The 23,202-nt window shown below is 60.4% G+C and overlaps 1 protein-coding gene across 1 annotated transcript; it reads right to left on the reverse strand.

The window, feature by feature from the left end:
* Positions 1–5,754: 5,754 nt before the first annotated feature.
* GRIN2C (glutamate ionotropic receptor NMDA type subunit 2C) lies at positions 5,755–17,182 on the reverse strand. Its single transcript, XM_052808822.1, is given in 13 exon segments — positions 5,755–6,841; positions 6,843–7,499; positions 7,900–8,132; positions 8,815–9,002; positions 9,537–9,697; positions 9,915–10,144; positions 10,230–10,355; positions 11,646–11,799; positions 12,155–12,323; positions 12,450–12,661; positions 13,242–13,356; positions 13,871–14,466; positions 16,759–17,182. Coding segments are annotated over 13 exon segments (4,008 nt in total). The 5' UTR covers positions 17,167–17,182; the 3' UTR covers positions 5,755–6,082.
* Between the last annotated feature and the right edge of the window lie 6,020 nt (positions 17,183–23,202).

Here is a 23,202-nt window from a genome sequence, read left to right on the forward strand (position 1 = left end):
CCTGCATGCAGCTCGGTGGTTTCAGCTGGCAGAGCCCTTCTCCCTTTCTTACCTTTGCACAGGGCTGGTACAACCAGCCAGACCCTGACTCCAGTGGTCAGGATTTGTGTTGGCTGGGGAGGTGCTAATTACCCAGTCCTGACACGTGTGAGGCCTGTAAGAGCTCTGGCTCTGCACACTGATGCGTTTCCAGCCTCCTGTGCTGGGTAATTAGCCTTGAAACAAGGTGGGTGTTAACTCAAGGGAATGGGCTCGTGCCAGGAGGAAGCGGCAGTGCCCTGGCTCAGCCCTGCCTGCCTGCAGGAGCAGAGCTCCCAAGAGCTCTAGGAGAGCAAAAACTGAAACCTGCTGCAACTGGCCTTGAATCCCCCCCTCTTCTCTTTCTGCGCAGGGGTTAAGGTGGGCTTTGGGCTGGTGCTGCTCAGCTTATCTGAGAATTGGGCTGCCTGTTACCTTAGGCAGCCAGTGCTCTAGGTGAGTCTCTGCTTTTGAGGCTACTGGTGGTCACTGTACTACCACATGGTGACAAACAGCACTGGGTCCTGTGCTCTGAGACCCTTGGGCAAAGATCATATGGGTTTTCCTAATAATAGGAAGAACTTTAAAAGTTTTCACCTGAAATATTTTAACCTCCCCCTTATTAAAGCAGGTTCAAAGCCAGGTGCATGTCACTTACATTAGATCCTCTTGCCCTCTGCACTTGCTGCAGTATTAAGTGTCACCGCTTGCTAAAGCAAGCTTTGAACTGCAGCTCTTTTTAATCAAGCTCTGTTTTCAAGTAGGACTTTCTGGTTTCCATATGACCTGAAGTGCTCCTCCTGGGGGAATATGCAAGTACCTGGAGCTGTATAAAAACACTTCATGGCTTTTAAAGCAAAAACCTGCACCTCTCAAGCCTGAGCACCGCTACTGTGTCCTTGCCGAGCTGCTTAGAGAGGATCCAGGGGGACTGTTTGCCTCCTCTCCAGCTTGATCCTAGACAGGCATTGGCAGCCCTTGCTAGTGAGTTTAAACATCCCCAAGCGCTCCGGGGAAGCTGATGTGGCGTCTTCGGTGCCAAATTAACAAGTTATTTTACAGGTAGCTGGTGCTGGTGTCTCATTTAGGAAGAGGTATGTTGGAGGGCAAATTCATGGGGCAGCTGAGCTGGGAGCCACCTGCGAGGCAGCTGGGAGCTGGGCAGAGCCAGAGGGAGGAATTTAATACTGATGAAATGAGCCTTTGGAAAGCTGGAGAGGCTGCAGGGGCTGTTCCACTACACAAGTGCACAGGTGTGGGTTTATGGAGGGGGCTGAGGCCTTTTGACTGCACTGTCTGCCCTAAGCTGCCCGTGCTTTGCAAGGCACTTGGTTCACCCTCCATCCCTTCAAGTGCCCATTTCAATCTCTTGCCTTCACATTTCATTGCCAGCCGGAGAACGGGGCTGTTCCGTTATTTCATCTCCTCTCATCCTCCCTTTCCCTCTTAGGGCTGCCCTTGGTCTCCCTCCCTTCCTGCCCCTACTTCATACAGGGTAGCCTCCCACCTGCCTTCCTTGGGGTGGGAGTAGGGAGGGAGCCCAGCCTGGCGCACCCTCTCCTGCCATCTCTTACAGTTAAAGATGTGCCTTCTCTTCCCTGGCCTGGGTGACCACCTCTCCTCCTCGGCACGGTGCGTGGCAGTGACTTCTAAGGGGCCTTAGCTCTAAGAGCTGCTTGCATCCAGGTTCTGGATGCAGTGGCGTGGTGAGGGCTCCCGTCCTGGCCCCAGCCTTTGCCGTGGTACCTTACCGAGAAGGACTCTGGTCCCCGAGGAGCACGAGTGCTTTCTTAAATAAATAACCACACATTCCCAGACACCCGCTGTCCTTGCACAGCAGCAAAACAAATCTATCTGAGGAATTGGGGTGATTAACGGAAAGAAGCTCTATGGCAGAGAGACCATTTTTCATATAAAACATGACAGCAATGCCTTAAAAATTACCGGATAAAGTGGGAAGGGGAGGGCTCAGCAGAGCCAGCGCTGGCTGGCGGGGGACGCTAGGTGACCTGGGCTCGGCTCTCGCCCATCACAAATAAGTCCATTTTTATTTGGCTGTTATCAATACTAACAATTCGTTATTACACATTCTCACGTGATGCTTGTCCTGGCTGTAATTAGTTTTTAAAAAACGGGATTGAAAACAATAAAATGCACATTATACATCTGGTTTAGTCTGGCTTCTTTTTCCACCCTCTTCCTCCTCTCGTGCATGCTCTGAGCAGCTATTCCTGGAGAGGACGGCTGTGACTGATGGGGCTGTGGGCCAAGGAGAAATGGCAAGCGGAGAGGCTAATGGAGACCCTCACCTTTTCTTCTCTATTAGCCTCCTGCAACTCTGGGTGGTAGCTGCAAACTCAATTAAAACATCTGTACTTTCCCTTTCTCAATTATGTCTCCTTACACTTAAAACCAAACAAATTGAATTGCTCCACTGCCTCGGGCTGCAAAGGCAGTTTCTGCCAACAAATTTATTATCACCATAAAGCGCAGCTTGATTTATGTTAAAATATTAAAACAGATCTTTATGATGGAAATAAACACTTTCTGCTGTGATTCTCTCGAAGGACCTCACAAGCAGCGGAGGATTTCGGGGCTTGGGCTATAAATCTGAGATCAAACTGGCATCGGGGATGGATTCAGTCTTTTGCAACACTTCGAAGAGCAACGGCCAGGGAAGGAAAAACAAAAACCTCGAGCCTGAGAGGCAGGTTTAGATGAGGCTTGAACATTGCCAAGGAGCAGCGTGTCACTTGGGGCCGGGGGGGGTTAGCTGTTTAAAGGTTTGTGAGAAGATGCTCACAGGCCTTTTGCCCACATGGGTTTGGGCAGTCTGGCCCTGACCCCGGGAGCCGTCGACAGCTTGGGGAAGGGCACCCCGCTGCAGGGGCTTGGCCATGGGGGCTGCTGGCAGCCCGTAGCGATGCCCGGGCAGCTTCGTGCTGGAGCAATGGGCTGCTTCCACTGGCTCAGCAGCCGGCACCCAGCCGGCACCTCCCTAAGGTGCTGCAGCCCCCAGGGCTCCCCCCGGCCCGGGGGAGGTGATGCGTGGCCGTGCAGAGCAGGGCTTGGAGGGTTTGTGCTCTGGCTGGTGCAGGGGGTTGGATGGGACCCTGGGGTCGGTTTTGTGCCACAACTTTACCCTGGCGGGAGGTGGCTGTGTGTGCTGCTCCCTTGAGCATCCTTGGGCATAGGCATGGCAACACCCTGCCATCCCTGTACTGGCACCAACGCTTTCCTGGCCCCGTATCGTTTCTGGTTGTACCATTCGTGATTTAACCAGCTGCCCCCATCCTCACCAGAGCCACCATCTCCCCATAAGCAGCACCAATGTGTCCTTGCCATTGGAAACCTCTTCCCCGTGGCTGACCCATGCTGGCCTGCCTTGTTCCCCCTTTTCTCAGCAGGATGGGTCTCACAATCCTGAGCAATGGGGGCAGTGAAAATAATACATGCCATGGCAATGCCGGAGCCGGCAGAGACGGGCGGGTGGTGTCGGGGGAGGCCTGTCGTCTGGGGGGCCACTGCCTGCCCCCTCCCAGCGGGGCTGAGCCCAGGAGGCGGGTGGCCAGGAGTGAGCTGGCCATATTTCTCTTTGCACATAAATGGCAGCCTGCAGTGTCCCAGGGCGGCACGGGTGCCAGAGCCGGCTGAATTAAAAAGTGATTGATTAGACAATTTCACCAAAAAGAAATAATATCCCTCAGTGGCTGTTAAGCACTAAACTACCCAACCCCTGCTTTGGAAAGTCCAGTCAGAGGGTGCTTCCAGGCTACTGCTTCCCTGCAGATTTGTCCCTGGTGCACCCCGGGACGAGGAGATGCTGCAGGAGCAGCTCAGCCCTTCCTTGGTCTGGGGAGGGGGGGTCACGCAGCTCCCACGCGCTCTGGGCTGCTCGTTCCCCTGTGCCCCATTTGGCTCCTCTCCCACCAGCACCCATTTAGCACCCAGCACTGGGAATGGGAGAAAACTGGTGCTCTTCCATCCCAATTAGCATATAAAGATGATTATGCAAATGCCACCATGGTAGCAGGGGACCTGGGTGCTGGGCTGCCACACGGGGCACCCAGGATGGCTCTGGCTTTACAGTGGGGTGCTGACACACATCCCTGGGGCCACCTCCCCTGGGAGCACCCACAGCACCCCCGTCCCCCTGTCCCTCACCACCCTCAGCCTCCTGCAGCAAAGCCCTTCAATAAAACATGAAGCAAATCCATTTGGCCTCTGCTGAGTCACCGGGGACATCACTAATTAATTTAAAATGTGGGCTGGGGATTTTTGATATTTTTTTTTTTCCCTTTTCCGCTTCTTTTTGTTCTCACAGCCCCAACCCTGGCTCAGGCTTGACCCTGACCCACAGGTGCAGCTGTGTGTGCTGGCTTCCTCGTGCCAGAAAGCCACAATTTGGGGGAAAGCTCCTCAGGCCACATTGGAGCCTCTTGGGGGACCAGACTGTCACTCCCCCAGCTGGGGAGACCTGCCCCAGGCAAATGAGTGCCATCGCCTGGGGCAGCCTGGCAAGGATCCCCTTGCCTTCAACCGGGTTTATTTATTTATGGCCTGTGTTTATATACCAGCACCTCCCTCTCTCGCTACAAGGCTTTGGAGGGGCTGCCAAAGCAATTAAGAGACAATTGCGATGATAAATAAGTAAAGTGAATTAAAGCACTGGCACCAGCGTGTGATGGCAGCCAGGCTGGGGGATGGGGTTTGGGGGGGGGGGACACTGGCTGGATTTAACCCCAGACAGATGGGTGGATGGATTGACAGATGGACGGACAGACAGACATTGCCAGTGCTTTCAATGCCGGGCCACACGTGGCCAGGTCCTTCCTGAACTCCCCGGGGGCTTTGCAGCCCTCCCGAGGCAGGGCTGGGTGTCCCAGAGCAGCCCCTGCCATCATCCCCTTGCTGTTACTGGCCCTGGCTGCTCAGTGGCTGCCAGCAACCCTAACAGCTGCTTTTGAATAGGAAAAAAAAAAATACAATGGAGCTTTAGAGCAGCTTCTTGGGGGGACATTCATCCAGGCAGGTGATGCTGAACCAGCTGGGAAGAAGGGCTGAGGGTTGGCATCTCCCTGGGACAGCCTGCCATGGGCAGCTTTGCATAGCCCCAGCGCTGCCCTGGGATGGGGCTGGTAGCACTCGGCAAACCTATGGCCACTGCCCTGGGGCCCCAGTGGCCTTGGGTCCTGCTTCCCAAAACCCATCTCCCCAGCCCGGTGCTGCCTGTGAATCACAGCCGCCCCTGCCCGTGCCCCCGCCAGCCCTGCAGGGAAAGGGCTGTGTTAGACATGTACATCAAGAGAAGAATTAAACCCGGCTCATCTATTGCGCCTGATTTATGGCTCCATCAGCCCTGGGAAGGTGGGAGGAATTTTTTCCCTTTCTCATTCCCCCACAGCACAGCTTCCCAGGGCTGCCGTGCCGTGCTGCAGCTCCCTGCCGGGCTGCTGGTTTGCAGCCGTGGGGGAATCCTTCGGTGACCCAAGCTCCCAGCCATCTGTGCCCAGCACCCCAAAACCCGAGCAGGGTGCAGTAACTCCGGCTTCAGTGCTCAGCCTCCGCACAGGCTGATGGCTCCTAGGTAATTATCCCTCAGCGCAGTTTAATGAATTGCCATTTTCCTTTGCATGGCTGCCACGGGTGGGACGAGCCTGTGGCGGGGCTCAGCAGTAAAGGGATGGGAGCGGGGGGGGGGGGGTGCACAGGACCACAAGCATCCCCGTGGCTGGTTGAAAATGTCTCTTTAATGACCTGGACGTGGCATTTCGAGTCCCTTGAATGAAACCAAAACGTGATGACAGCACGGTGGCAATGAGTTTGGCAACCCCGATGCCAGCCCTGCCTGTGGGGACACCCCAAGCCAGGGCGTGCCAGCCCCCACCACGCTCCTCTGACCCCCCCAAAGCGCACGGGACCTGCCGAGCCACTTGGAGCATCCCGCTGCCGGCGGTGCAGGACCCTGGGAGGCTGGAGCCCGGCCGGGAGCCGCTGGCTGGCCCGCAGGGACACCTGGGCAAAGGGCAGGCAGAGGGGTGCGGACACCCCCCGGCCCCCCCCGTCACACCTCCGACTCCAGGCTGGAGACCCGCCGCCAGGACCCGCCGGCACAAGGACTCGTCACCCCGCGGGCCACCAGTGGGTCCCTCCTCTCCGTCCCCACCGGCCGTAGCAAGGAGGGCTCCCCGCGCCTCCCGCAGTCTCTGCAGCCGCTGTCCCAGCGCCCGGCCCCCCGGCCGCAGCCCGCCGGCACCCCGGGGTGCTCATGGGGCAGCGGGGACCCCCGCGAGAGGTGCCCCATGTAGAGGGGCAGGTTGGCATACGAGTTCATGCAGGCATACAGCGTGCACGCCGGCACGGTGGCGGTGGCACGGGGGTTTTGCCGGCAAGCCTCCCGGTAGGATGGCAGCCTGGCCACGGGCGAGCGTGGTGCCAGCCGGCCGGTGGCTTGGGGGCAGCGGGGTCCGCAGCCATAGCCGGCCTCGGCTTCGGGGAAGAGGTCGGGTACGTCGGTGCGGGCGGGCAGGCGGGCAGGACCGCAGCGTCGCAGCCCCCCGGGACGTCGCTTCTCGCCCCGCTCCCCGGGTGCCCTGACCGAGCTCGCCCGCCAGCTCAGCTTCTCCCGCTCCATCACCGCAACCTCCGGCCGGGCAGGCTCCCCCCTGGCTCTGCAAGTCCTGGTGGCTTTTGGGAAGGCTCCGCGAGGGCAGGATGGAGGCGGGAAGGGGCTGACCGCCTCCCGCCTCTTCTCCGCTGCCGAGAGCAGCCGGGGCAGTGTCCCCGAGCCCCCGTGTCCCCCATCCACCTGGAGCAGGGGGGGGGGTTTGCAGCCGGTCCCCCCGCCCCGCCGGCCGCTTGTGCTCCCTGTAGATGTCCGGCGGCGGGAGGTCCCTGGGGGATGTGGGGGGTGGGAGGGGAGCCCCAATGTGGTTCCCCACCAGCACCTGCTCCCCAAAATCCCCCCCCGGGGAGGTCTTCACCAGGAGGTGGGGGAAACCCGGGAGGGCTTCATCCCCCACACAGCCACCCTGAAATTTCAGGGGGTGGAGGAGGCGGGGGACGTGCTCGTTGGCCCCTCTCCACTTCTCCTCCCTGGGCAGCCGGGAGTCCACGGGGATGGACTGGGGCAGCGGCAGCCCCAGGGGAGCACCCTTGGGAGCGTAGGCTCTCCCCAGTCTCTCGGCGGGGGCCGGGATGGAGGAGGGGGCCCGGTGGGCACCGGTGCTGTTCTGCACCACGAGCTGGGGTGTCCTCAGGGAGAAGTTGGTCTGGAGGCGATCGCTGCGGCTGCTCCAGTCCTCGATGGTGCGGGTGGCCTGCTCCAGCGAGCCGCCCACGCTGGCTGTCGACACCATCTCCTTGGCCGCCTGCAGCATCTTCAGTACGTTGGCCTGGGCTGAGCTGGCGGTGACGTCGGGCGTGGGTGCCCGCCCGGGGCTCGCCAGCGTCTGCACCCCACTGAAGCAGCTGTAGATGCCCTGCGGAGAAAAGAGGGGGGGCCCCCACCATCAGCAAAGTCAGTGGGGTCCTGCACCCATGAACCCACCCTGCCGAGCCCAGATGACGCTGCTGAGGCTGAGATGTCTCGACGGCACCGATGTCCCCTCCCCAGCATCCCCAGCACTGCCAGGGTGGGTGACACCATCCTCCGTCACCCCTTTCCCCAGGGATGTTAATACAGATGTGGGGTCATTCCCAGGGCTGAGCCCTTTCCCCAAAACCTGGCTTTTCTCCCCAGCCAAGAGCTCCCATCAGCACAAACATCTCCAGTCCCTCCCGTGCGGGTCAAAGGGACGATGCCCACCAAGCCTTGCCCATCCCCGTGACACCGTGGGAGGACATTCGGGCCCCTCGAGAGCCCCCGGCAGCATCACTCACCCTGCTGATGGCCAGGAGAAAGTCAAGCTTGTGGGACTTGGGGACGGAGTGACGCAGCTTCCAGTAGACGAGGTGCTCCCAGGCGAAGACCAGCAGGCTCAGCCCCATGGCCACCAGCAGCATGTAGAAAACCCCAGCCATGTTGTCGATGTCCAGCTTGCTGCTCATCACCTCGTTCTTCTCATTCTGGCAGATCCCTGACAGCCAAACCGTCTCCAGCTTCTGGGTCTCGCCTGGGGCCAGACACACACAGTGGTGGACAGGGGTGAAAATGCCCCCCCCCGTGGCATCATCTCCCCAAGCACAGCCCCTGCTCGTCCCCACCCCACTGTGGCTGGAGGAGGGGAAAGCCACCCCCAAGCCCCTGGAGCTGTTATCACCTAGTCCTTGCTGTTGCCTTTGGCCTGAGCATCCCACTAGTCACTTGTCCTTCTCCAGAGCCCTCTTCTGTCTCTGTCCCCCACCCATGTGCCAGCCAGCCATGCTCACTGTCCCCTTCCTAGGCTTCTCCTCCTGACCCTCAGATTTTGTTCATGGCCATCTCCGGGATTTTAAAGCCTGCAGGAAGAGGAGGGACCCCAGAAGGAATGACCCTCCCCAACACCCAGCTGGAGAGATACTGCTGTATTTAACATCCCCTGAAAGGAACTGGTGGAGAAGCCCCTCGGTGACATCCTGCAAGGAGCTGTGGAGGCTGCACAGCATCTGGGAACCAAAATCCTGGTCCCTGGGTTAATTTACAGGGCAGGGGTGGAGTGAGGATGGGGACAGGGCTAACAAGAAGCTTAGCAACAGCTGAAAACATTAGTGTTATCAACATTCTTCTCATACTGAATCCAAGACATAACACTATACCAGCTACTAGAAAGAAAATTAATTCTATCCCAGCCGAAACCAGGACACTCGGGCACCCACCGTCTCCCAGGAACTGGAGCAGGGCCAGGTCGATGGCCCGCTTCCAACGCGAGTCCTTCTGCAGGGCGATGCCGTAGCCTGTGGTGGCGAACACCTTCCCACTGCCGATGGTCACCAGCTTGCAGCCCTCGTCCTTGCCCGCCATGTAGTTGAGCACCGCCGCATCGTAGATGAAAGCATCCAGCTTCCTGCCCCACCGACGGGAGGGAGGGTGAGGGGGGGGGCTGGCAGCCCTTTTTGGGGGAGCTTTACCTGTTTTGGGGAAGCTCTGCCCCTTTTGGATAACTGTAGCCCATCTGGAGGGGGTTGTGTCCTCTTTGGGGGGTCTCTGCCCCATCTTGGAGAGCTATAACCCCACTTGGAGGAGAAGTACCCAACCTGGGGGGGCTGTATCCCATTTGGGGGAGCCATACCCCATCTGGGGGGGGTGGCATCCCTTTTGGGGGGTGCTGTATGGAGCTGTACCCCATCTGCAGGGGGTTGTACCCTGTTTGGGGGGGGGGGCATACCTCATGCCGGGAAGCTGTACAGTGCCATAGCCCACCTGGGAGAGCTGTACCCAGCCTGGGGAGCCCATATCTCACTTGTGGGGGGGCTGGACCCCAGCTGAGGAAACTCTCCCCCATCTGAGAGGCACTGTACCCCATCCCATGGAGCCCTAGTTCATTTCAGGGTCCTGTATCCCATTTGGAGGAGCTGTATGCCAGCTCTGGGAGCCGTACCCCATTTTGAGGCTGGTGAGAGCATCCTCCACGGAGCGCTGGTTGTACTTCACCATGTGGGTGTGCATGTCGGGGTAGTTGCTGCGGATGTTCCTCTCGGTGCTGCCATTGGGGACGGTGCCGAAGCGGAAAGGGGGGTACTGCTCCTGTGGCTTCTGAAACTGCAATGGGGAGCCCCAGGGAGTGGCATCACATGGCGTCCATGTCCCTGCCACGTCCCCTGCTGTGTCCCCAGCATGTGTCCCCCCTCCCCACAGCCAGCCCTCCATCCAGCCACCTATGCCCAGTCGGCCAGCAGTGACGTGCAGCCCCCCAAGTTCTCCCCACCCCAAAAACATTATTACTTTTTAGGGATCCCAGCCCAATCATCAGCCCCACCTTCCTGTCACTCAGCCCCGACACGGTGTCGATGTACTGCTCCTGGATCATGAAGGCAGCCAGGTTGGCGGTGTAGCTGGCGAGGAAGATGACGGCGAAGAAGGCCCAGATGAGCACCATGATCTTGCTGGTGGTGCCCTTGGGGTTCTCAATGGGCACCGAGTTATTGAAGACCAGAGCCCACAGCAGCCACACCGACTTGCCGATGGTGAAGGAGGGACCTCCCGGCCCTGTGGGGACAGGGGACAGAGGGGACAGCTGTCAACCTGGCCAGGGATGTGTGTCCCCCCCCAGCTCCCGCCTGCCCCAACTCACTCTTGCCGCTGGTGAGGTTCTGGTTGTAACCAACGGGGCTGAAATACTCGAACACGAAGACGGTGACGGCCACCACGGTGAGACACATCACGAACATCATGACCCACACGGCCGGGCTGTAAGGCTCTGCAAGGCAAGCGGGACTCCGTCAGTCCCCCGGGACACCCCACGGCCCCTTGGGGACCCCCAGGAGCCCTCCCCAGTGGAAGGGTCTCATCCTTCTGAATATTGCCTCTCCTCGGAGAGGAGATGGGGGCTGGCAGCACTGCATCCAAGCAGATCCACGGGGAATCAGGAGGGAATGGGGATGCTGTGAGATGGGGGGATGCAGCCATGCTTCCCTGCTTAAACAAAGTCAGGCTTTCATCAACAGGGAGATGCTAATGAGGTGCTGCCCATCTCCAGGGTCATCGGCAGGAGGGTTTTCCACAGGATCACAGATTGTCCCCTGTGATGGCTCTGACCCCACTCAGCCCCTGGGAGAGCCCCCCGGGAGCTGGGGGTGGGCAACGAGCCCCTGCCTTCCCGGGATGAGCCGGGATGGGGCGGCGGGAGCAGTGGGGATGCAGCTGAGCCCTCACCAGGCGGCCGCCGAGGTCCATTTGTCAGCGCGTCCTTCGCTGTCAGGGAGGAGAGGCCTCCCCTGATGGGGATGCGGCTCATTAGCGTGGGAGGCACGGGGACCGCGGACCCTGGCACTGCCGAACCGGGGTGGGATGCTCCGTCTGTCCCCAGGGCCGGTGAAGGTGACCCCGGCTTTGCGGGGGGCAGGGTGGGCCCCATGGTATGGGGGGGACAGGAGGGAGAAGATGTGCCCAGGCTGGCAGTGTCCCACACCCCACAGCATCCCTGGCACCCACACCCACTCACACCCTCCCCGCGTGGGAGCCTGGCTCCAGCCGAGCTGGGCCGCTGATGCTGTGCCCTTGCCGAGAGCCGAGAGCCCTGCCTGAGCGCTCAGGCTGAATTTCGTGATGACCTTGGCCAGTCTCCTCCCCTTCCTAGGCTGCAGCTTTGTTTTTTCAAAAACTCATTAAATAAAACTTTTAGCACCGGCAGTTCCCTGCACCTGGCTTAACCACGGGCTCTGGTGACGGTGGCAGAGGAGGGGTCCCCAGAGCAGAGCTCAGAGCTGGCAAATCCCCACCTTGTCTCCCGCCACGTCCCCATCCTCCCTCCTCCACACAAGTAATGAAGAGGAGGAAACCTCCCAGCCTCCTTCTCCATAATAAAAGGATTATTCAGGTGAGGGGAGGAGGAAGCTCCAAAGCTGGCAGCACAATCTCCTTCCCTTATGACTTAGGCTTTTTTTTTCTTAAAAGTTATTAAAACCGGACAATATTTCTAATTTGCATTTGTCGGAAGCATGGGATGAATCCACAGACAGACAGACAGACGGTGGGACACACGGCTCACCCAGGAAGGCAGAGGGGGAGACGGTGCCGTTGCTCCTGGCCACCATGACGCTGATGCCCGTCTCCACGAAGGGCACGGAGAAGTCCACGATTTCGGAGCGCTCCTCGTTGATGGTGAGGGAGCCGATGGCCATGTCTGCACGCTTGTAGTACACCTGGGGAAGGGGCAGATGGTCTCAGGATGGGCAGATGGACAGACAGAGGGACCCAGACCACCTTCCCCAGGCATTTCCTCATCTCTGGCATTTCCAACCTTAACTTTTGTCTTTTTTTTTTTTAAATATTACCATAAATAAATGACCAGTGACACAAACACAACCAGCTGTGGGGTCGTAAATGTTCAGCTGACTCCTTCCCCGTTCTCCTCCTCCTCTGTCCCCTGCCCAGAGTCCCACCGCAGACACCCTGACCCCATCTCCGGCAGGAAAGCCCCAGGTCAGGACATGCCCCGAGTGAGCAGTGCTCCCCAGAGAGGGCTGAAGGTGGGGTCCGAGCCATGCCCACCCCTACCTCACCAATCATGCCGTTCCAGACCCCGCGGACGATCTTGCCGTGTTTGCCGTTGGTCACTAGGTAGAGGTCGTAGGAGAACTTCACCGCCTTGGCCAGCTTCTTTAGGATGTCGATGCAGAAGCCCTTGCAGCACAGTTTGGTGTAGGGATCCACGAGGCCGTCGCCACTGAAACCACACCGGGAAAAATGGGTTGGACCAACCAAAGATGCTCCGAGCACCCTGATGCTCCCTGGACATCACATGCCCAGTGAGCGGTGGCCAAAATTGCTGAGCTCCATCCTCGCTGCTCACCTCTGGGAGGAGTTGGTTTGTTTGCGGCAGGGCACGGTGTTGCGCACGCAGACCCCGGTGCTGGGGTCCGTGTTCTCCACGATGACGAAGGGTCTCTCCTCCAGTGTGGCCACTGTCAGGTGGCGGTTATCAGCCACAGGCTGCAGGAAGGAGCCGTAGCGGGGCCATACCGGGTACTTCATGTGGATGATGCCTTTGTCCCACTTGCCCACCTGCCCCCGAGGGAGAGCCCACCGTCACCCCGGCGAGGGGCTCTGTGGGTCACACGGGGTCCCATGTCCATCCTCCCCACGCCTTTGGGGCTCATTTCTTCTGGACCATCGTCAGGCTGGAGCTCAGCCATGGTGAGTCCCACCTCAGCATCCCTTTCCCCACACACCCACTAACCACAGGGCAAGGTGTTGCTTCCTGGGCCCCAAGCACCAGGCTTGGGTGAGCACAAACCTGGCCAAACTTCACCCAAAATACTTTTAAACCAGAAAAAACGCCCCTCTGCACAGCTTGTTTCAGGTCTAGGTGTTTGGCTGCTCTTCTCCAGAGGTGGGCAGCTGCATTTTTGCCTCTTTTGGGACTTTTCAACAAAATTGCAGGGGGAAAAATACCCAGTTCTTGGCAGAGCTTTGGTGCTGGGAATTGCTGTGAAGCCCCACCATTGGCCTTTTGGTATCAGCCATGGGTTTTGCATGGGACAGCCTGCCCCAGGGTGGGACCCCAGCCTGTGCATGGTCCCAGGCTCACCCTGCCCGGCCACCCCACCAGTGTGCCCATCCCGGGGGGATCCGAGGGTCCTACCATCTCCCAGAGCCGGTGCTGGTTGAGCGAGATCACCACCATGGTGGGTCTGATCAGGTAGCCACCTTCATTGAAGGAGAAGTCCTTGTGCTCCCACGTCACGTTGAGGAGGTGTCTGGTGGGACACAGTGCCTGTAAGCCCCTGGCTGTGCAGCCCAGCCCCGTACAGCCCTCCTCCTCCTCCTCCTCTGGCCCCAGCTGGGCTGCCATGGGTCCCACAGAGAGACGTGGGGCTGAGAACTGGGGACCAGGTTTAGCCCCTATGCAAGGGGCAGCGGGGAGATGGAGAAAGCCCTGCCAGCAAGGAGGCACTGAGGATGGAGCACTGCAGGGTTCGGGTTGCACAGACTGCCACAGCAGCCCTGAGGTGCCATGTCTGCACTGCAAAGCAGAGCTTTGAACCCCCCCGAGACCCTGGGTTGCAGAGAAGCACAGGAAAAAGCAAGGGCTGCTCTGGGGAGATGCTCCAGTAGAAAACCAGCCAAGAGGCATCGACCGCCAGCTGCAGCCCACAGTGAGCATCATTCCCCCTGCCTGCCAGCTCCATCCTCCTCCTCCCCTACCCCTTCGCTCTCCATTTCCCCATTCCCCCCCATTTTACACCCATCCCAGTGGTCCCCGAGCCTCACCGGTAGAAGCTGGTGTTGGCGGTGATGGCCCCGGGGGGGGCCCGGCAGTCCCGTCCTACCTCTGGGAGGTAGCCGTGGGCCCGGAAGAAGCTGGCCGCCCCCATGGCAATGATGGCCACCCCATCCCGCACCTTCTGCCGCAGGCTCAGCTTCCAGCTCTCCGTCACCACACTGATGAGGCCGACAGGGAAGGAGGCGGGTGGCACCTCCATGTTGCCCACCGTCAGGCTGGGCACGATCCAGACATAGCCTGGCCCCACGAGGCCAGCTTGCTCTGCCATGGCAAAGAGGTACTCGGCCTCCTCTCGTGAGCAGTAGACGATGAGGACCTGGGCATCGATCTGTCGCAGGAGCCGCTGCGTCCTGGAGCTGCTCTGCTCCTGGCTCATCTCGAAGGTGATCACCTCCTGCAGCTCCCAGCCAAAGTAGCTGGCATCCGTGAAGGAGCGGATGACGTCCAGGAAGATGTTGTAGCCCGGGTAGAAGCTGGTGATGACAGCGAAGGAGCCCCAGTCGTATTCCTCCAACACCTTGAAGATCACCTGGATTTGCTGCTCGATGGAGACACCCAACTGTAGGAAAGCCGATCCGGGCTCCTGCGGGAGCAAAAGGGATCAGGGCCTGCTCCGGTACCATGGTCCAGGTCTCTTGCACCCATGCAAGCCACCTTGACTTTGCATCATGAAGGATTCAAGAGAGCCATGAACTTGCATGGTCCATGGGCTGGAGGCACCCAAAATTGGACTGATCTACTAGTGGTCTCCAAGGAACCTCATCCCACACAAAGGGTCAAGCCCTGCAGCCTCTCCTCCATTTCTCAGCTTGTTGACCAAAAATTCATCCACCCTCCAAAGGACACCAACAATTTCTCCTTAAACTAGGAGAGGGAGGGGGGCAAGGGCTCTGCCAGGAGCGTAAATCCCATCCCGGCTCCAACACTACCTGCTGCCGGAGCCCACAAGGCTCCTTCCCTCCCACCCCACCTCCCCGGCCATCTGGCCTCTCATTAGCAAACCTTAATTGATCTGATTCTGTCTTAAATGATTCAGCGAATGGCATTTACAGAAGGTCGCGGACAGGCAGCAGGGTTTTGCCACCCAGACCCCCCCTCCACCTCCAGAGAAGTAGTTTTTCCAGCGAGGCTGGAGGTCCGGCTGGAGGGGGAGCCCCAGGGAGTTCCAGCCTGGGAGCGGGAGCTGCTGGGGACCTCAGACCCGTGGGAGGAGGAGGTCGAGCCTTCAGGCAGATCCCTCCACTGCCCCCAAAATACCCAACCCCTGGAGAAAGCTGCAGAAAAACACTGAGACCACAGCAAAGCCATGGCTATTTTTTAGTCGCTTGGGGCTCCACCTGAGCCCTCTGCACCAACCTGAGTCCATTGCACCCACCTGAGCCCACTGAACCCACTGCCACCCACCCACAGTGAGCAGTAGCTCAGGGTGGTCCGGGAGCACCAGTCAGTGCAGGCAGGGCTGCCAAGGTACCATCCAGGGGGTTTAGGTTCCAAAACCTCTGGGAAAGCAGAGCATGAAACCAGCGCCCCAAGGAGCGGCAGGGTCTCCAGCCCGGGGGCTGCTGCAGTGGGAAGGAGCCAGTGCCGGGACCCCTCTGGTCCCCAGGCTGGGCAGAGTGAGACGAGCAGCCAGGAGGAGATAACCCAAATCTCCTCCCCAGGAGGGACGGGAGCATCCCTGCAGCCCATCGCCGCCCGCCCAGCACCCTCCAGCCCAGCTCCAGCTCGCCCTGCCGCCAGCGTTTCTCGGCAGGCAGGTGACGGTGACAGTGACAGTGTCTGACGCCAGCGAGGAGCAGAGAAGCCCAAAATCCTGTTTCGGCCCATGGTGCACCTGAGATTGCTGCCACAGCCGAGAGAGGCTTCTCCAAGCTGCCTGCCTGGGCATTTCAGGGCTGGATCAGGCCCCAGCGGGGCAGGGAAGGAGAAGGATGGGGACATGCCGACCCTGCCACTGCCCTGGCAGCCCCGGCGTCACGACCCCAACCCCATGGTGGGCAGAGCCTGGAGGGGATGGCAAACAGGACACCAGGGGAGGTCCCTCCACAGGGCAATGAAGTCCTTTCCCATGTCCCATCAACAGGACCCCTCCTTAAAGTCCCCTCCATGTCCCACCGTCCCAGTTGGCCGTGCTGCCGCAGCCACTGCCTATTCCTGCTCGCAAGCCCCTGTGCTGCAGCCCAGCAGCTCCTCTGCCCTCCAGCATTTCACATCCCGTATCTACCTGTCCTGGTTTCAGCTGGGATAGAGTTAACTGTCTTTCTAGTAGCTGGTACAGTGCTATGTTTTGAGTTCAGTATGTGAAGAAGAATGTTGATAACACTGATGTTTTCAGTTGTTGCTCGGTAGTGTTTAGACTAAAGTCAAGGATTTTTCAGCTTCTCATGCCCAGCCAGCGAGAAAGCTGGAGGGGCACAAGAAGTTGGCACAGGACACAGCCAGGGCAGCTGACCCAAAGTGGCCAACGGTGTATTCCATACCATGGGACGTCCCATCTAGTATAGGAACTGGGAGGTGGGGGCGGGGAATCGCTGCTCGGGGGACTGGCTGGGTGTCAGTTGGCGGGTGGTGAGCAATTGCACTGCACATCATCTGTACATTCCAATCCTTTCATTATTACTGTTGTCATTTTATTAGTGTTATCATTATCATTATTAGTTTCTTCTTTTCTGTTCTATGAAACCGTTCTTATCTCAACCCATGGGTTTTGCTTCTTTTCCCGATTTTCTCCCCCATCCCACTGGGTGGGGGGGAGTGAGTGAGCGGCTGCGTGGTGTTTAGTTGCTGGCTGGGGTTAAACCACAACACTACCTCTCTCTAATAATCTCTCATTTCTCCCACCACCCCCGGAAATAACCCCCAGCGAATGCCTCACCTTCGGGGTCAGGACCACGGCAGACCCCCCGCTGATGCTGATGACAGGGACCTGAGTCTGGGAGGAGATGAAGTCAAGGATCTGGGCTACGGCCTCCGTGCCGACGTTGTCCTCGAAGACGATGCCGTGGATCTTGTGGCTGGCGAGGATGTCGCAGATCTGGGTGAGGAGGGTGCTGGGGTTGGTGTTGTTGACGATGACGGTGATGGGATGGATCTCCAGGGGCATGTCCAGGAAGCTCTGGGGACTCAGGCGGGAGCGGATGTGCAGGGGGTAGGATGTGCCCCCAAACACCACGGCCACGTTGACCACTGGCTCCTCGGGGCCTGGCAGCAGGAGGTCCGTGAAGGCAGCCGAGCAGCCCAGCACCATCGACAGTAGCAGAGCGTGCGCCGGCGCTCTGCCCATGTCCACCACCGCGTCCCTGCCAGGATGGGACACAGCCCCTCGCATCCAGCTGCCCGCCAGGACCCCCGGCCCCACTCGCCCCAGCCCTCCCCACTGCCCCGGGGCAGCACCAGGGTGGGTTGACCCCAGAGAGAGAGGGGGACCCTCGTCCTTTGGAGGCTGGATGTGGTGGAGGGACAACCACAGGGTTGTACCCACCACCCACCGTATAACCCAGTGCCATGTCCCTTGTCCCAAGTCCCACCGATCACTAATCCTTCCCAGCCGGTCCCCCTTCCCAGCACCACCCCGTCCCCATCCCACCACCACCGTCCCCCTCCCGGTCCCATTGCCCTCCCACCCCTATCCCGTCTCCAAAAGCCATCAGTGCTACGGTGCTTTGGCCAGGGATGGGGACAGCAGTAAGAGGTGACAGGAGGAGCTGGCAGCTCCCTGGCACCTCTCTCCACAGCTAACAGCCACCTTCAATATTTAAAGGCTTTGCCCTTGAGGGAGGGTTCAGCTCTGCAAGCCCCGTGTTGGGATTTTGCAAACCACACAGTCACCGGAGCAGCTGGTCTCCTGCCTGTCCCCCTGCCCATCGCCCTGCCCCAGTCCCCTCGCTGCTGCTTCCCAAATCCCAACCAAAGCACTCACCTGGCCCCTTATCTCCAAGTGTCCCCCCTAGACACCATCCTTCAGCTTTCCCCCCCCACTTCTTGCCTTTACCCCCCAGTGCGTATCCCCCCCTGGCATTGCCCGCCTGGCTGGGACACCCACCACACTGCATCTCTGCCGGCTGCACCCCAAAGCCAGGTTTTGGGGGCGGGTATTTGGGCACATTCCCCCTGCCAGGTCCCTGATTCCCCACTGACTGTGGGTGCCCAGTGTGCAGGCGTGGCGGGGTGACAGTCCCTGGGGGGGGGGCACATGTCCCTACCCATGGCGATGGACCCCTGTGCTGGAGCTCACCCCTTCCTTGGAGCCCACCAGCAAAAAACACCCCATGGCGAGACCTACGGCCAGGGGCGTCTGAGCCTCTCCAAGCCCCATTGCCCCCCGGGCCATCGCCCCGGTGCCACACTGGGCAGCGGGGAGGGGGACAAGCAGCCCTCCGCGGTGGCACCAGCCACACGCCGGTGTCGCTCCATGCAGCAAGATGCCAGCTGGTGCTCGGAAACGTCACTTGCAATTAAAAGCTGCTGTTGCTTAATGCATCCTCGGCACAGCCGTAGGAGCCCCTCGACAAGTCCTGGATGGTTTTGGGGTCTGGGCTGCCCTGGGGACCCACACCCGAAAGCCCCTCCGTGCCGCAGTGAGGGACAACCCCTCGGCACACTGCGAAAGCGCTGCTGGCATGTTGGACTGAAAATGCAGGAAATAAATGCAATGACTGCCCGGCTGGGCACCCTGCAAGAGCTGCTCGGTGCAGATTTGAGCACCAGGGCTGTCCCCTCCACAGAAACAGGGGACACGAGCCCGACATCCCCCTCCTGCACCCCATGGATACCAGGAGAGCTCGGGCACCTGGCCGGGTACCAATGCTCACCAGGCAGCATCTCTCTCAGCCAGACGGGTTTCGGCAGGGAATCATCCACCCCCAGGACCCACCGTCACCCAAGAGGGTTCACCTTGCCCAGCTGCATCCCCACCACCACCCCGCATTGCAGCCGGCTGAGCCACAGGAGCCACAACGCCACACCGATGGCCACAGCCAGGGCCCCTTGGCCGGAGAGGGCGGCGGGTGAGTCATGCCATGCTGGCAGCGTCCCACGCTCCGGCACGGCCAGCCCAGCGGCGGGGTGGCCCGCGCCGCCTGCTCCTCACTGCGAATTCCCGAGTATTTTTAGTCCCGTGATAAATAATTCACCAGGAATCCGGCATCAGCTACCCGAGCAGAGAGGAAGGGGAGCAACACGCCACCCAAAACAAACAGCCGCTCTCCCAGCAGCTCTGCCCGGCTGAGCCCTCCTCAAGGACGTTTAAATATACTCTGGGCCCTCGTGGTGACTGATCGGGTTTGCTCGTGCCAGCCCTGGCGTCTTACCCATCCCAGGCCCTTATCCTCCTCTTCCTCAACCCAGCTCTTCCCCATGCTTGGGACCCTCTTCTAGCACCAAGTAATCCAAGCAGGGGCCAGCAAAACCCTCCCGTGATGAGAAGCACTGCCGCCAAAGGGGTTGCTCCGCTCCTGGCTGCAACTGGGTGCAGGTTTAAGCAAACTGGTTTCCCACTGGACCAAGATGCAGGTGGAAAGCATCCCCGTCCCTTGCAGCCGGAGCACGATGGCAACGGCAGAGAAGAGGTGGGCATGGGCACATCACGTCGTTCAGCCATTGCTGAGACAACGAGGGGAATGAATTTCCATCTTTCCCAGGAATCTGGTGCCACCGGCTGGAGCCGAGCCACTCGCCGCAGCCCTTGGCGGCTGCGGAGGAGGATGGAGGGGTTTAGGGCCAGCGAGCCCACGGCTGGCAGGGGCTCCATGCGTGGGTCGGAGCCAGGGCTGCTCCAAAATGGCCGGATTTGGGATGCAAAGAGCAGCCAGCTCCTCCAGCCCAGCTGACTCCATGCGCTTCTAGCCCATTTTTTTCCAGGAGCGAGCTAGAGGGGTGCAGGAAAATGTGGGGGTTTGGGGGGATGAGGGTGGGGAAGGCAAATGCAAGAAAGTGGTGGAAGCAGAAGAGGAACCAAGCCCACCCCTGTGCTACTGCCAGAGCCGGGGCTGCTCTTGGGCTCAGCACAACACAGCAAAGCCCCCCTGGACTTTAAAAAAAAAATCCACATTTTTCAACCTTTTGTAGCAAGCACTGCGGAATTGCTCCTTCAGGAAAAGGCCTTCCCAAAAGGGAGGTTTTCCAGCCGGGCAAAGGGCTGGTGGCCGGGCTGGAGTAGGAGGAATGTGGCCTCAGCCGGGAGCCCCGGTAGGGCAATGCCACCTCCCAGTAGCCTCCCCGGGGACCAGAGGACACCCACAGAGCTGCTCAGTGGCTTTGGCACTTGTTTTTTGTTGCTTTGGGGTGGTTTTGAGCAGGTTAACCCCTTTCCTAGGCATGGCTTCACCTGATACACCAAGCACTCGCAGAAACCTCCTGCTAAAGGCGCTGATCGAGCCCTTCCATCCCACCACCCCCAAAATGTCATTTTAATGCAACAGGGAAAGTTTGCTCCTAATTTTAAACCTCCTTTTTGCCCTCCCTCCATCCCTCCCTCCCCTGCTCCAAGAGGGGGAGAGCTCACGCAGATATTTTGACCTCAGGAAAAGGAGAAATAAAATCCCCAAATGCAAAATATCACTCAAGAAAGAGAAACCTTACCCCTCAAAAAAAGCCCCCGAGCCCCAAACCACAGGGAAGGCGCAGCCTGCACGAGGTCAGAGCGAACTGGGGCCGATGGACGGAAAGGACAGAACGAACCCGAACCTGGTGGGAGCCTTGCTGGGAGGATGGGGGGCACCAGAGAGGATACTGGCTTGTGCCAGGGCTTGTCATTGCCCAGATGGGGGACACCCCTGTGGAGCAAGAAGACCCCTAAAAGGAGGGAAAGCAGCAAAACCTCCCCAAAGCCAACTCATCACCATCCCTGTTCCCATGCAGGGGGGATGACTCGGGAGGGAGAAGCACCGGCAACCCTCGGCAAGCACCGTCTCCTTTCAACCTTCATCTGCCACCACCCAGCATCACCCTCCTCTTCCTCGCCCGCGCCTCCGACAGCAACAGTTGCGGGCCGGGGGCTGCGGGCCGGGGCGATGGCCCCGCACACGCACGCACCGAAACGCAGCTTAAAAAGGTTGAATATGGATTAACCAAAAATAAACGCCAAGTGTCCTGCCTGCCGCTGGGTTACGCAAGGTGGTGTTGGGGGGGGGGACACGGGGCTGGTGGCACCCAGCGAGGTCTCCTCTCCTTTTCCTGCCCCCCCCCCCCCCCAAAAAAAAAGCCCCCAGCACAGCGCCCAGAATTAAGGCTCATTCCCATCCCCTGCCTGGGACGGGGAGCGGGAGCTCTCGGGGATGGGGATGCTGGGGCAGAGGGAAATGGCCGGGGCACCCCCCCCCCCCCAAGCTCCCCCCCCCCTAAAAGTTACTGGCGGCGGTGCCGGGGCGGCGGCAGAGCCCGTCGAAGGGTCCGGCTGCCCCCCAACCCGCCCGGTACTTACGGGACCGCCGCTGCTCGGTGCCTACATGCCCCGCGGCTCCGGCGGGGCTGCGCGTCCCACCGGGGGCTCGTTTTTTCCCAGCCCTTTCCTCCTCCGCCTCAGCCCCCGGGGGCAGGATCGAGGTTGGCGGGGCTGGGGCGGGGGGGGGGTCCAGCGACCGCCGTCGGTCCCGGCTCGTCCTTGGAGGCGGCGGCGGCGGCTCTGCAGCGGCGGCTGGAGGCAGGGACGGGAGCGGAGGAAGGAGGGAGCGGGAGCGGAGCGGGTGTGCACGGGGAGGGGGGGGGACCCGGTGGCAGCAGGTGTCTCGGTGGCCGCCGGGCCCCGGCAGCCATCTCCCCCCCCCCCCGCCTTCCCTTCCCTCCTTCCTCTTCCCCGGTACCGGGACCGGAGGGGCTGCCCGGGCGGGACGGTCGGGAGGAGCCGGCGGTGTTGGGGAGGGCTGCGGGGATGGATGCACCGGGAGGGGGGGCGGGGGGAGGCACGGGGGCGGTGGAAGGACAGGACGTGTGTCCTCCCGCCTCGCCGCAACTTCGGGGCTGGCCGCCAGCCCCGGGGAGGTGGCGGGGAGGGGGGGGGGGGGTGAAGGCGGGCAGCCCTCCCCTGCCGAAACCTGCCCGCCTCCCCTTGCACCCTGGGCCGGCCCCAGCGCTGGGGAGGGCAGGGGGGCAAGACCCCCATCTCCTTCGTCCCCCTCCTCCTTTCCCAGGAGGGAAAACCCACCGCAAAATGGCAGAGCCCCTCACGCCCCCCCCCCCCCGGCTTCCCGGGCACTGCCTGCCGCCCCAGCCCCAGGAAGAGCTGGAGGGGTGCAAATGGCTGCGGTTGGACTCATCCCCCCCCCAAAAAAATATTTTCTAGCCCTTTGCTAACTGAACTGGTGGGGACTGGCCAGCTGCCCACCCCTGGTGCCCCCCAGCCGGCTCAGGGCAGCCCCAGGGTCCCCATCGGTCACAGGGAGGGGGGGTGACACAGAGCAAAGCCCCCGCAGGCAGCAGCATCCTCCAGCTGTCGCCAGGGCCAGTATTAAAGCATCAGCTGATCCCGCAGCACTGGTTTAGAGCAAGCCAGACTGGGGGGAGAGAGGGGGGCAGATCCAGCAAAGGAAGGGGGAAGATGGACAGGGGCCCTGCTGGGGTCTCCTTGCCCCCAGCTGGGTGCCCAGTCTGCCCCAAAACCAGCCTGTGCTCTGCAGCAGCCGGGCTGCGGGCAGAGGGACCATGGCTCCCAGCAGGGCCTGGCAGGGGCTAGAGCCCAATTCAGGCTCTGCCATGAGGGGCAACTGCTCCAGAACATCCCCGTGCCCCGGCTCAGAGCCATCAAAACGCTGGGCATCACCCCCACAAGAGCATCTGCCCGTCTCTGCCGGTGCGGGGTACCAGCAGCGCCTGGGCACAGGCGCTGCCCTCCTGCCTTCCTCAGGTGCAGATGCCTGACTCGGGGACACGGCCACCCAAAAGCAAGTCATTTAGGGCTGTCGGGTGGCTGCCACCCAACCTGGCACTCCAGACACCTGCAACAGCATCCCTGTGGCTGCTGGGGCCTGGAAAGGCTGTTTCCAGAGAGGTTTCAGCCTGCCTAAAAACCTGCTGCTTGTGGTTAGCCATGAGCAGCCTGATGCAGGACCTCCCCACACTGTCCCCCGTCCCCAAGGCAGCCTGGCCACCCGCTGCCTGGGTGCTGCAGATGCCCTCAGGGCACCTCGGGGTTGCAAGAGATGCCAAAAAATGGAGAAAAGGGAAAAAAAATGCATTGGGGGCTTCATTTTAATCCCTGTAAAAGCAGCACCCGCTGTCTCTACAGGAGAGCTCAAGCCAAATCTCCGAGGCTGCTGCGGTGTGGGGGCTCGGGGCGATGGGGGACGTGGGACCTTGCACCCCTCTGTCTGTTACCTGCTGGCCG

This window comes from Harpia harpyja, chromosome 14 (genome assembly GCF_026419915.1).
Source record: "Harpia harpyja isolate bHarHar1 chromosome 14, bHarHar1 primary haplotype, whole genome shotgun sequence".
Lineage (NCBI taxonomy): Eukaryota > Metazoa > Chordata > Aves > Accipitriformes > Accipitridae > Harpia > Harpia harpyja.